General features: G+C 39.1%; 1 protein-coding gene across 2 annotated transcripts in view; it reads right to left on the bottom strand.

Moving 5' to 3' along the window:
* LOC146500969 (inactive dipeptidyl peptidase 10-like) overlaps window positions 1–15,063 on the bottom strand; it is a 251,993-nt gene that overhangs the window by 109,365 nt on the left and 127,565 nt on the right. For both annotated transcript variants that reach the window (XM_085136350.1, XM_085136351.1), the window contains exon 2: window positions 2,402–2,516. In XM_085136350.1, coding sequence (XP_084992476.1) covers window positions 2,402–2,516 — 115 coding nt within the window. The remainder of the gene's footprint in view (window positions 1–2,401; window positions 2,517–15,063) is intronic.

Raw genomic sequence — 15,063 nt, 5'->3', positions numbered from 1 at the left:
AACACACAATGTCCAGTGTCAAACAGTGTCCAATTTTCCATTCAGATAGCGAGCAGAGGGATGTTTTTACACACCTCAGACGTGCTCCTGTGTAGTGGTGTTCTATGAAGCTTAATTGATGGAAAAGTAAGATACGTTCAGGCTTAAACCAAAGTTTTCACTGTCACAAAGTTGGCTCTTCTTTGTACGGGCTAGATCAACCTGAGGGGTATACTGTGAACATGCTTCTTTGCATTAGCTGACTCAATAAAACCTAAAATTCCAGTCAGAGATAATGGGTATCACAACAGTGGTTATCAGCTTTCTGTGTTAATCCAGGTTTTGCTTCAGTCTCCATGCACGCTCGCATACTGCAGAAAGGGTCATTTCATGCATGCTGTGTGGCTCACACACTGATAATGCCTCTCACCTTCTCCAGTCAGAGGCATTATCAGTTGCTGAGGATGATAAATAATGATAAAAAATCTATAAAGAAAATTGTTAATTATCTGTATAGATTGATTGCCCAGGATGGTAAAATGAACATTTTAGTTTGAATTAATTTATTTATTGTTCACCTAACCATTAAATATAATAATAATAATAAAATATATAATAATAATAATAATAATAATAATAATAATAATAATAATAATAATAATAATAAAAATAAAGGACACTTGGAAATCACTTTAGTTTGTGGCAGATCAAAGTGAAATTGAATTTATTAATTGATCAGGTATTCTTGCTGTGGGTTCTGTGTTTTAGTACCTCACCAACAAATTAGAAGTACAACAACATTTGGGAATTTTCATCACTAAATTAGTACATGCACATTGCTATGACAGTTTGTGCTTCATTCAGTGGTTTTAAGGCGGTATGGCTTAATATGTTGCACATATAAAACATATTAAAAAAAACCCACCAGAGAATCTGTAGTGTACCTCAAAAATCCTGTAAATAAAAGAATAATTTAAAATGAAAAATAAAAATGTTAAAACTGAAAATCAGAACATAACCTGCTCCTGACTAGCTTATGTGGTCAGCATAAGTTACCATGGCGATTTAGCCAGGTAAAAAGAGTGCCACTATACAGAGTTTAGGGTGGAAACAGCTCAGTAAGCCATTTACCATGCCCCGTTGTACACCCCTCTGGACCTGGACAGTAGATGGTAGTGTTCAGAGTTTTGGTTTGCTATGACACATTTTTCTGATGACTATATGTTTTTGGACCAGTACAGAGGAAATATGTTACACAAGGCTATTCAAGAATACATTACTTATACCACCAAACGAAACCAGGTAGTCACAGCAGTGCAAATTCTATGGCAGGTTTTACATTTTACATCGGTGGTACAGAAAAAGCATAAATATCTTGTCAGGTTCATTTGCTGGTTGTATTTTCACCATTTATTACACAGAAAAGAAATTTGAGTTAGTAAGTGAAAAATAATAATTTCACTTTTATTTGCCCATAAACTGAAGGGATCCCCTCATGCACTTCATTATGGGACAGGGTTAGGTCTAAATGCACTCCCTGGTCATCATGTAAGGAATGTAGCTTTCATGTGCAGCTTTCATGTTAGAATAACAGTAGTTTTGGAAGTGTGTTAAGTGGTGAAATGTACTGTACATAGTAATTTGTAAATTTAAAAGACTGCTAGCATTTTTCTTTTGCATATTTTTTTCTCTCCGTGACCTGATCCCTTTGACTAAAGTCAGACGGACTCAATCAGATTACTTTGTGCAGCAGAAGAGTCAAATGGTGCATCAAATGACCCATCTTATGGGAGCGTACAAAGAGCCTGAAGCAGAAACCCTCGATTAATAGATCAAGCTGATAACCACCAGTGTGATACCTATTATCTCTGGCCAGCTATGTCAAACTTGCTTCGTAGTACAACCCTGTGGGGGCCATAAGGCAAAAACGATGAGTTCATATTTCAGTTTCATCTTAGCTATTTTATACATGAAAATATTTACTTATGTGGCTTTAAGTTGGCCTACAGATAGATATTAAGTAAATGACCACCAGAAAAGGTGAACTATTCATCCACTGCCTTTTAAATCAAACGAAATAATTTTAAACAGACACCTTAAATCTGCATTAATTGATTTTTTTTGCCTCTTAGGAACAGCAGCAGAAGCTAACAGTAAACACTGTAAAACAATGAACCAAAAATGATACATAAATAACGTTTACTGTGAAGGTTAGGTAAACATCTGAGATGGGTATTACAATATGAGAGTCGGTAATGGCTGTATAATTTTTACTCAATTGATTAAATCTTAATAAGCATAAATTATGCGGTGATGTTTAAATTGTAGACTGTGCTGAAGACATTTTGTCAGTGCAAGTAGATGCAGAAAAACAAAACTCCCCCTAAAACATCAGTTCATCACAATCAAGTCTGAGTGTTACCTGGTGTGAGGAGGATGACAGACATAGTGATGAGGGAACAGACCGCCAGTATGACCAGCAGAGCGATAGCAATCCCCTTCCAGTTCCTCTGAGGAGGACTCACTCCACCCAGGTCCTGCAGAGAGACACACAGAAATAAGGTGGAGGTCAGAGGGGAGATATCGAAGGCGATGACTGAATGACTGAAAGTGAAGATACCAATAAGAAGAATAACACCAGACAGCAAATATGACACAAAGAGCTTTATTTTTAATCAAAAAAGTCATTCCTGATCATCACATATTGTTCGCTCTGTGCACTCTGGTTTCACTTACAGTACCTATTAACATAGGTCATATTAGGGCTTTGTGCTTCCAATCCAATCCCCTACACAGTGGAGGATTTGCAATGGAGGGCTTTAAATGAGCCACACTGTAAAACTGAAAAATGAAACTCTGATATGGTGAAAAGCTGAAGAGTATTTGCATGGTTTAATTACCACTTGGCCAACCTTACCTTCGAGTTTCAGCTTCTGACATATGAAAAAAAATTCTGCAAGGGTCAGGGGTCACTTTTTCTGAATCAGACAGAGATGTTTCTCCATCTTTTACAGATACTGAAAACAGCAGGCATTTGCATTCAGCGGTTTGGGCTTGGTTTCAGAAATCTGACTGATTGTAGAGTGTGGGTGTATGTGTTTGTGCGTGTCTGTGTGATATGATCTACAGAGAAATAGCTATCCAGGAGAGTTTGTGAAGCTTTTGCCTGCAACTCCATCTCTGAATCCTGGTGTTAGAAAGTCTTAAACTGGGTCTTCCACCACATCTGCTGCCTCTGATAACGTGAATCAAGCCCCCTCCTATAAATTTCTTCCTTCCGCAGATCCTCCTGGCCTCAATTACCCACAAAGCCCTGCAGCTGAAATGCAGCGATTACTGCTCACCAACCCACCACTGCACTCTGATTGGCTGGAGGGAAAGTGGTCTAAAATGATTGCCAAACCGAGCCAAATTTTGCTCAAAAAAAAAAAAAAGAGAAGCTGCACCTGTCTCAGATTTAGTCTGAAATCCATTTTCTAAGCACTTGACATGACATGGTTAAAAGTGCTGTAACTCACTTAATCTGAGTCATGACTCTCATATATTGACTGATGAGTCAATTATGACTGAAGCACCTCCAGGTTTTTATTCACAGAACACAAGGTACCACAGAGTTTTCAACAACAACCCAAATCTAGTCGAATTTTGGCAGATTTACACTTAATTTTCCCTACACTGAGTATCAAGTGAACACGGACTTCCTAAACACTGAAGCAGTTCACTGTAACCATTACATACATGTGATGTTACATTATTCACAGCCCCCTCTGGACTCATAAGACTCATCTAATATCGCGACGTGGGCTGTTGCTCATTTCATTAGTACCACAAAAGGCTGACATGTCCTTGAAGACTGACAGTAACTCCAAATTGCCCTTGTGCCACAGTGCGTGAGATTCTTTCACCCTCTCTTTTGCACGTTTTCCCTATCTCATTTTCTCCCCCAATTTCCTATTTAGCTACTCTTGGATCATCATTCTCAATTTATTAACTTCATTACAAGCGATGATAGAACCACTAAGAGAATTCGGACCTGCTGAGTCTCTCCATTACCATTACTGTGGAAACAGTGGAAGGGCCCGATAAATGTTTAGCCTACCAGGGGGAATGAGACAGCAACTGGGCTTTATCACAGTCATTACACCCTCATCAGAAATAATACATTTCTCAATAAATCTCTGCTGATTGGAGGGCAGGCTGGGGCCTCTCTGTTCTGTTTTATTAAAACCCAGCCAATAAGCAGTGCAGGTATTATTTTATGGCTTTAATAATTACTCTACACCACAAATTGCATTTTTGCTCTCTCGTATTAAACAGGATAAAATATAAATGGTTTTAAGTTTCATCTTTCTTTATATGCCACATTTGTCCCACATCCGACACAACACAAAAATCATTGCAACGTATACACCTGGGGGATGATTACTGCACTTCAAAGTACCTTTGAGAGCCAAAAGGTATGTCCACGTTCCCAAATTTGTATCGTTACTTGTATTTTTTAAAATACAATATCAGGAGAAAATCAGGAAAAACATAATTAAAAATATAAATTTTACATTTAGACTTTAAAGTAGCTAGCAACTTATGAAGGCACTCAGGGTTAGATTAAATTTGTCACCTCTGTATGGGACTTCTTTGGCAAGGTAAGGGTTTCTAGTTTTGGAAAATGTGCATATTTGTAACATGGCTAGAATAAAGCTGTAACCCACAGTCCAAAGAGTCTCATGTCAGGTTAATTGGTGATTCTAATTTGGTTGTTGGGGAAGATCTAAGATAGAAAAAGCTCTGAAAGTGGCTCTTTCTAGTGATATTCAGATGTCTGTCAAGTGATAAAAAAAGAAATTAATTCATAGTTATCCAAGTTTATGCTTCTTTTGGTGATTGTACAAATAAATACATTTGTCAAGTACTTTATACTTTAGAGGGTACTACCTGAGCGACAACCTAATTAAAGGTAAAATGAGGTATTTCATATACTCCAGTGACACTACTCTAACTAGTTTACCTCGAGGCATATTCTTCTCGTCTCCTGCCTATTTTTTTTTCATCTTTGACTTTCTGCCAGGACATTGTTCGTTTTCAGAACGTGTTCATTTATTTCACATAAAAAGTGTGTATCTGTGCAACGGAGGGACACACGGGCTTATAAATAGCGTTCTGAAAGGCTGGGCTGTATTAAGAAGAAAGCCTTCTTTTTTCTTTTTTTTTTTCCTGAAAGTAAAGGGACAAGGACAAAGACCCAAGAAAGTATCTCCTTTTCTCCTCTAACAGTCCTTTGCATATTTACATCATACCAGGATTTGTGTCAGGCAGTTATGGTACGGGCCACATGATTTTCCATCTTTAAAGTGTGATTTCCAAGATGCCTGCTGTGAGCCTTAAATAGAGTCTCATATTCACAGCGATTGTATCATTGCACATTGTAAAAGTAACAAAAGCATGAAAAGTGTTAGCTACTGACTGAGAATAAGTCAAAGTAAGATGCTGAGCTCTCACTGTGTTCTCCATCTAACTTATTCTGATATTTTACTTTAGGTTTTGCTCATTTACTTGGAACTGGAAATAACAGAAATGGAATTGGACATAGGAGGCAAAGTCATGATTGTTGCTTTGAATTCTTTGTGAATATATTTGATTTTGGGCTCCTTTTAAAAATGTGTTATTATTACAAATGTTTTATATTTTTTTTATTTATAATGACCTCTCTGAATTTTTGATTTTACTTTTTTGTTTTTTTTTCTAGTAATGAGCTTCAGTTCTGCATCCTGTTTTTTTAGCTCATGTTTGTTTTAGTTCCTTCATTATATGTGTGTATGTGTGGTTGCTTTCACCCGTTTCCCTATTTAGCCCTCAGTGTATAAGAAGTCCTGTCTTCCGCTCAGTCTTTACAGTGCCTGTCATTGCTGGCTTCTTTGTGTGCCAACGTCTATGATTTTTGCAGGTACAATGGCAAATGTTTTTGCACACATTTTAAAGTCTTAAGATAAAATAAGTTGAGAATAATCTCAGTTTCTAATCAATAAACACAATTATTATATTAAATCATTTATCAATTAACAAGAATTAACTACCCTCTTGTTTTAGAGCTATTGAACCATTATAAGGACAGAACGTCAGCATCTTTTACACTATAACAAATCAGAAAGGATCATGTGAGGAACACTCAGGAAAATGATGTAGGTATCAGCAGGCAACAGTTCACATCACACGAATCTCTCTCTGTTGGGATGTTTTGATCTCTGTGTTATTGGTCATAACCAGCAGTTACACTGAGGCTCTCCTGTTGATTGTGGGAAGATACAGTTGAGCTAAAGTGGATAAAATACGCAAATCTATTAATGAATACAAATTATATAAGTCAGCCACAGGGGGAAGCACAAGCCAGTATATTTCTATTGTCGGTCACAAGCCCAGATAAAATCTTTGCCGAATCAAACACCAAGAATGAGATTTCCATAACAGATCAGTTGGGGCCCGGGTTAGCAACAACCACCTCCAGTGCTGCTGACCGACAGGGTGCCGGTGGAAACTGTGCTACTGTTCGCCGAAGACAAAAGAAGGGGAGAGGGGGAGGCGTGTTTGGAGGCTGCGAGAGCGGATTAATGTCAGGAGTGTGGAGGTGGGAATATTGGCTTTAAATGTAGGGCTACGATTGTTAAAAGGAGACAGCTGACTGATATGATGGAGAGAATGAAGTTAGACATACTGTGTGTGCAGGAGACCAGGTGGAAATGAAACAAGGCCAGGAGCAACGGAGGTGTGCTCAAGCTGTTGTAGTATGGTGTGGATGTGGTGTAGGAAGAGAAATAAAGGAAGAATATATGAACAGTGTTGTGGAGGTGAAGAGGGTGTCAGACAAGATCATGGGTTCGAAGCTGGAAATTGAAGGGGTGGTGTTAAATGTTGTCATCGGTAGGCCCTATATATGTTCCATGTCAGTTAGATGAAAAAAGAGGAATTCCAGATAAGCTGGGCGAAGAGTCTCCTCTCTAGGGAGAGTGGTGGTATGAGCAGATTTCAGTGAACATGTAAGTGAAGGAAACAGAGGTGATGAGGAGGTGATAGGTAGGCATGGTGTTAGAGAGAAATTCAGCAGGATGCATGGTAGTGGTTTTTGTGAAAAGGATGGAAATGCTTGTGGTTAACACATATTTCAGAAAGAGGGAGGAACACAGGGTGAGGAGGGTGTACACAGGTGGAATACATCTTTTGCAGAAGGTTCAGTCTGAAACAAATAGAAGACTGCAAGTTTGTGTCAGGGGAGAATGTATCTAGGCAGCATTGGATCGTAGTCTGTAGGATGACTGAACATCAAGTGGAGTGAGCGAGTGAAGACAGAAGCAAGGATGAAATGGTGGAAGTTGAGGAGTGAAAAATGTTGCACAGAGTTCAGAGGAGCTGAGACAGGGTGGCGGGGAAGCATTACCAGATGAACATGAGAGTACAGCTGAAGTGATTGGAAAAATTGCCAAGAAGATATTCAGTGTATCCTCTGGAGAGAGGAAAGAAGACAACGAGACTTGGAGGTGGGATGATGAAGTGCAGGAAAGTATTCAGTGAGTGAAGTCAGCAAAGAAAAAGTGGGATAGTCATGGAGATGACTGAAAGCAGACTGAGAGGCCAGGCATACAAGAAAGAAAGAGGTGGCAGTGACCTGTATGTGAAACTGAACACTAGAGAAGAAAAGGACTTGTATTGATTGGCTAGGCAGAGAGTTTGAGCTGGAAAGGATGTGCAGCAGGTTAGAGTGATTAGATGGATATATACTAAGAAAAACTTTGAGGAGCTGATAAATGAAGGAAAGGGGAGAGGAAGAAGGACAGACTGAGGAAAGTTGGTGATTCATGAAGTGCAGTGGATTAGTAAAGAAAAAGTGAAGGAAGCTATGAAGGTGTACTCTGGAAAGAAGAGGATTGAACGTTAGTAGAAGTGAGGCAGAATAGATGTGTGTGAATAATAGAGCGAACAGTGAAGCTGCACGGAGTAGAAAAAGTGAAGGTCGATGATTTCACTGTACCTGGACTCAACCATCCAAAGCAACAGACAATCTATAAGAGAGGTGAAAAAGAGGGTGCAAGCAGGGTGGAGTAGGTGGAGATGACTGTCAAGGGTGATTTGTGACAGAAGGATAGAGGAAGAAAAAAAAAGATAAGATAGTAGTGAGACCTGCTATGTTTTGGAGATGGTGGCACTGACAAAAAAGACAGGTGGTAGAGCTGAAGATGAAGATTTCTATTGGAATGACGTGGATGAGATTAGACATGAATACATCAGAGGGACAGCTCAGCCCAAGCGGTAAAATGTGTACAGTGGGTTTAGTGAGAAGGCTTTAACTTTGTCTTTCAGCTTTGTCATCCGCAGTTCAGCTTCCATGAAGAATCCAATTCTTTATCAAATTTTGAGCAAATCTTCAACAGTTATGAAAATAAGTTGGTTTATTAGATTAGCAGCAGGTGATATTTATTCAATACATAACGATGTTAAAAAATAAAGATGGAATTTTCTTCTAATATTTCAGGTTCATTATCCGCATGTCTCAGGTTTTGGAAGTACAAATTGAAAATTTGCATGAGAGCTGCTGAAGTGGTCTGTGTAGTAGTTATGATTACTTATACTGAGCGTGTAAAATATATATCTCACAACTCTTACGATTGGGTTGGCAAAATTCATGAATGGATGTTTGAATCTGTTCTCACAGAACAAAAACAAACCCTGCATGCCCGCATGCCTGCACACGCATAAATTCATACCTTTTATTTGACTTCCTCGACTTGTTATTTATTTATTTATTGAACAAGAACAATGATCTGAATCCTCTTTTAATTAAACTGACTCGACTGTAATTCTAGCTGCCTCTCTTTGGAAGAAACACCATCACACTCAATCAATACAGTCAATTATTCATCAGGTCAAGTAGACCACGGAAAATAATCTGTCACATGGGATGTTAGGGAAGCATTGGAAGCATAGCTGAGATAACGCTGCTGATGATGTTATTCCATGCATGAATTCCAGCAGGACCTGAGGGCTCCAACTGCAGCGTTCAGGGTGAGTGCAGACTGATAAAAAGTAACTCAGCACTGGGTTATCTTCTAGTTTTGTTTTCCTGCAGCTTATCTTATGGGGGACATAGCATCTGCTCTGAGATTATGTTGACTTTTATTCCTTAGTGTGGATAGCACTGCACAAAAATATGAAAAAAGAAAAGATGCTGACACCATCAGAATTATTTTCTCTCGCTTCACAAAGCTCTGTGAGTGTTGCATCCCATGATTAGTAAATTGGTCTCCGTGTGCAACATCAGTGGAGTGTCTCATCACAATCTCTGTGCTGCACTGATTTTATTCCACACTGTTTTCAACAAGGCCGTGTGTGCGTTAAAGCACCAAAGCAGATGATTGCACACCACCCAAACACCTCTCCCTCTGCAGTCCTGCCTTAGTGGTGCACTAACAGAGTATTTTCTATAATCACATCACCTGTCTTTGTAATTGCATGAGGAGCCTTAACTTACTGTATAAATAACAGTGGATTGTTATGGCAGAAGAAGGAGAGCACAACAGAGAAGCAGCAGTGAGTCTGCATTTGGTTTTGTGCTGTTAACATTGTTACAGTGACACTTTTTATGATAAGATCCTTGTGAAAGCCGTTCTTGGTACTCAGCAGCCATCTTGGTAACCTCTCCAGGCAGTTTGTTTGGGCTAAGGCCACGCCTTAAGTAAGAGTGGAGAAAGCTACCAACAGAAAAAAACTGCACATGAAGAATCAGTTAGCAGTCAAACCTGATTACAACAGCTAAGGTGTTTGGTGGTTTGCACCAAAATTAGGTTTAAAAGCGTTTATTCAGTTCTGACATTACACCAGCACAGGACATCCAAATCCTACCACAGCGACTGAAGGAAATGACATCTAATTCCTGCTGTTGATACAGGAGTTAGATGATGAAGAAAATTGAATATCTAACAATGATATGTAGATAATGTACTGTATATGTAGAAGCCAATGAACTGCTAGTGATTCTGGGCCCAAACCCACATAAATGTGGAGAGTTGTGTCATTAAAGGCAAAATCTTCGCTGTTAACCCAAATCCCAACTTATCTGATATGGAAACCTCAGTCTTTATGATTTGGCAAACGCCTTTGGTGCTGCTGGCCAGCAGGGTGCTGATGGAAACTGTGCTAGTGTTGGTTGAAAGCAAAGGAGGAGGACACACGAAGGGCACGCAGAAGATTTGTGTGACAGAGGAGAATTCAAGAGATAGGCTGAGATGGAGGCAGATGATCTGCTATTGCGAACCATAGGAGAAAAAAGGGGAAATGCCCACATTGAATGTCAGCTACAACTCAGCTGACTATATCAGGGCAGCAATGAAAGTGGATATGTTTCCTGGTGAGGCTGAGGGACAGGACAGTTACTATCCTTGCCACTATCATATCGCTTTTCATGTAGGAGTCTTTGAGATCCTTCTCCCTGCCTTCATCTCCAACTATACTGAGATGAGCAGGTTTCCCACTTGATATGGGGCTACAGACAGACTTTTTTCAACTATGTTCTCTGTCCTATAATATGAGAGAACTCCACACTACTTACGTACTACTTCTCACTTAGCTCATTGTATTTGCTTAGTATGTTTGTTCTTCATTTGCCAAATGCCAAACCTGTGGCTTGCATAGTCATGTGTTTTAAGTTAAATATATCCACAGTTTTAGACTCCCTATCCACATTACCGACATGTCCAATACAAGAATACTCCCTGCCCCATATTTTGTTTGTTAGGGTCTTATGACCCAGGTATAAAGCTTGTTTAGAAGCAGTCAAGACGTCCACAAGGAAAAAAAAACTTAAATAAAAGTGATAGAGTAACCCTGCTGTTGCTCTCAGCCTTCCTTCCTCTGAGTTGGAGATAACAATATCAATGTGTAATATAAAAACATGAACAAACACCACAGGTTATCACTGTGTTTTAGCAGTCCTGCATTTATATGTTCAGTATTCTTCCAGCTGTTGCAAAGTGTGCCCTTTGTAGTTGGCTGTGCTGCGCTCGAAAGCCTCAAGACATCTCAGTAATACACCAGAATTCAAGCTTTCAAGGTATGCAAATAGAAGCTATGTCCCAACACCTGCTCAGTTAATACACACACCTTGTTCGAGGCAAACATAGTTTTGAGCCCGATGATGAGACAATACGTAATATTAGAATGCTAATGCCTCCTCTGAGACATTTGATTAAGACCCCTGCCAGCTTCATCAAACTCCTGCTAATAAGCTCATTTTTACAGGCTTTACTGTGCACAGATGTGTGTCTGCACATGCGGTTCTGTCAGAGGAGTCAGGCTATTTATAGAGCTGTGAGCTTACTCTCGCCTGGACTCTGACCTTGGCGATAGTGTGACAAATGACAAGCAGCATTTCAGCAGAGGCTGAGCCATTTTAACAATAACAGCAGGTCGGTGCGAAAGAAAAAAATAACGCCATCTGAACAGGTTTATTTTTGTTTGCCCATGAAATACCATTTCTCACTGCCTCGTGAATCATTGACAGCTACCGCCAAAGCCATGCTGGGGTCCCGAGGCTTAACATCTCAAATTGATCCAACGGGCAACAGGAAACGGCAATCTTATACATGTTGTCATCTTATTGTATTCAGCATTATTAGCCCTGTCCTCAAGGATGCTGCCATTGGCCTTTGGTCCGTGCGAGATAATTCTCAATTAGTCACCATCCCCACTATATTGGTTTCACATATACAGGGTTGATGACTCGCACAGCCAAGTACTGAGTTTAGCAATACAGAAGCAGAATAGAGTTAAATTAGTTCCTGGCGAAGCAAGAAAAGTGCTAAAAAGAAGGTTGTTTGTATCCTCATGATTCATATATAATATTCAGCAAACATTTTCTGTACTAGTGATGACGTTTCAAAAGAACACTGTGAACAGTTTCCACATTATAGTGCACTACTGGTAAAAGGAAAAAGAACAGAACTAAACCACACTGTGGAAGGACAGTTTACTTAAAAAAATCTTTTGAGAAAGACATTTTGGTTTATCACCTCGTATTTCAAGAACCACTCTCACAGTTTTCACCAGTTTGATTATTTTCCTTCCAACAAGGCTGCATGGATAGGTGAAATATGAGTCTTAACAACTGATAAAGCCTTTGTGAAGCTGTTTCTGATACTACGTATAAAATCTATTCATTTAAAATGCTCAGTTGTAGTATGGCATCAATAGAATCGAGTGTCTGCTTAAACTCAAAAAGCCTGAATGTCAGTCAATAAATATAAACATAAAACTCCCAATGCTGCTTTTTAATAGAAAAACAATGTTACATTCCACACACTAATGAGCTTTAGAAACCAGCAAATGATTAATGTATATGATCTTTTGTTAACTTTACATTATGTATTCTCCCGACTGATTTAATTCACTGTGACTTGTACATAACTGTTCCAAACACATTAAAAAACAAAAACACGCAAACATACACAAGGCCTGCAATTAGCAAAAAATGCCTTTAATTTCAGTTGCGAAACCAAATACTACTGAATGCAATGTTGAATGATCTTTTCTGTTCTTCTTTGCGTCACTGCAGTAAACTGACATTAAATTAAAGAAACTACAGTCTTGTGCATCTTCCTCAGTGGCCTGCATGTAACAGCTGGCACGTTAAAAACGAATGCAAATAGATGACTCTGTGTATGAAACAAACACAGCCAAGTCATCAGTTACAGCAGTGTAGCTCCAAACTGACTTGGCCTTCATAAGCGTTCAATTAAAGAATTAAACAGCTCCAGTAAAGTGAAATCGTTAATGATGAAGTGGAAGAAAGCTATTTTTAAAAATGGTTACTCATGTGTATATACAGGAGTTCAGGCACATCAAGTTCTCCACTGGTTGTCTTCCAAAACCTACGAAAGTCTGAATAATTCAATCCTGTCAATAATGAACCTTGACAATGCTCACTCCAGCATACAGAGATACGTTTTCTTTCTTCTTCTTTTTTTGGCTTCTCCCCTTAGTGGTCCCCACAGAGGATCACCTGCCTCAACCTATCTCTAACATCATCCTGTGTGACATCAACCCACTGCATATCCCGTTTCATTACATCGATTAATAGGAGACAGTTTCATTACACTTTGTTTATATTTGGCTATTAATGATACATCCTTAGCACTAAACCATGTATTATGTAGCAGGAAGTCCAGGTAGAGTATTTCTTTATACTGTATTCACTGAAACTTGAATTATATATTATGATTCAAGTGATTCAAGTGATCAATCTTTTCAGCTGTTTTTTTATTCCCGGGGAGCTGCCACAGCAGATGGATCTGCGGTTTGATTTGGCACTGATTTTACACCGCATGCCTCTGCTGATGCAAACCCTCCCATTTATCCGCGAGTGGGATCAAGGAGTACACTAGCCTGTGATCCCCTGAGGGGGCGCTTCTGCCTGCCCCGGTCTCCAGCTGCGGATCTTACACATGTAAGGCATGTTCACCACTACGCCGCATTAACAATCATATCATGTCACATCATGTGAACGGTAGTTTAAGTTGGTTGTTATGTAGCAAAGACTTTGCCCCACCTTTACGTATAAAATACTGGGCAGAAATTAAAATGCCTTTTGTTGTTGTTGTTGTGTACCATACTGTCTAAATTATTCAAAGTGAGAAAGTAGGAGCAAAATAATGGATTTATTTCGATGGTTTTTGTGATGTGGTTTTAGTTTGTTGGTGTACAACAAGAGAAAACAGCAGAGATTACTCACTGCATTTTTTTGTCATTATTTTTAGCAGATGTGCTATTATTCGCCAAGTCACACAGTAAACTGTAATTAGCTGCTGCGTTCCTCTGACATTTGTCTTTATGAACAGTAAACAACAATAACTCTCACCAGCTGAGATGTTGTTAATAATTGATAGGATTTCATCTAATTTCAACTTTAGGCTTTATATAAACAATACCAAAAAACTATGAATCACTCATTCTGACAGATATATTGTAAACCAGGAGGATCTCAAACTTTTTGGGCTGAGCAGTAAGTCAATGTCTCTCTATGTGTGGTTGCAATATTTAACACAAATTAAGCTTCTAATCATTTAGACTATTAGATGCTTTGCCTTCTATAGCGCTGTCTGCTTGTGGAGGAATTTGTTCATTGAGCATCAGTGTGCAGCTGAGCATTGGTCATGAGTAGTTCCCATTTACTCCCACGTCCAGTTGCTTCAACTGTTCACCTGAAAACTGAAGATGTTTTATTCAGACGTCCCCTTTGTTCAGACGCTTACACCTAGTTTATGGTCACCACAGCGCCGTTGCAGGCCAGCTGGATTATCACTGCAGTCACATTAACCTTGCTGTAGACTTAAACCTGAACAATAGGTGTTGCTGCTCAGAAAGAACCTATATGGAGATCTAAGAAATTGCAAAGGGAACCAAAGCAACCACAGACTTTTTCAGCGTTTTCTCCAGAACATCTTGCCTTTCCAGGTTTGTTGTAGGATCTCTCTGTAATCTGACAATCTCTGAGCCCTTGTCCTAAATTAAATGGTGGTAAAAACCAACACGGTGGTACATTCAAATGTGAGGATGACAAGAGTGAACATCAACAAGATGTCATTGTACCTGTCCTCGCAACACATCACTGGATTTCATTTAGATTCCACAGAATTGCTAATAATCTCTTCCTGGATGATCTTTTAGATTTTATCACAATCATATCAGAGTTTCTTTTAGACCGAATCTATCGCAGAAAGGTGTTGTAGAGTCACGCCTGTTTCATTGATACAAATTGTTTCCTTCTGTGTATATGCACTTTTTCATATTTGATCCTGTTTTACAGCTATGATGACAACAGTTCACACACTGCTGTACATCCTCCCCGGTGTGTCGACAGTAAGAAAAACATCAGTGTATCAGAAGTGAAATATAATTAAATCTATGAAGGAGACATTTGACATCCTGTAATAACAGTCATTTTCTTTAGAGATGGGAACAGTCTACTGCGGGACACATTAGCTTGGAGATTTATAATATACTTTTATATTGTATGAATTTTGCCAAAAGACATTTAATGTTCTTCCT

This window comes from Neolamprologus multifasciatus, chromosome 16, assembly GCF_963576455.1.
Source record: "Neolamprologus multifasciatus chromosome 16, fNeoMul1.2, whole genome shotgun sequence".
Taxonomy (NCBI): domain Eukaryota; kingdom Metazoa; phylum Chordata; class Actinopteri; order Cichliformes; family Cichlidae; genus Neolamprologus; species Neolamprologus multifasciatus.
Note: the sequence above shows the minus strand (reverse complement) of the source record. Positions and strands in the feature narration are given on the sequence as shown.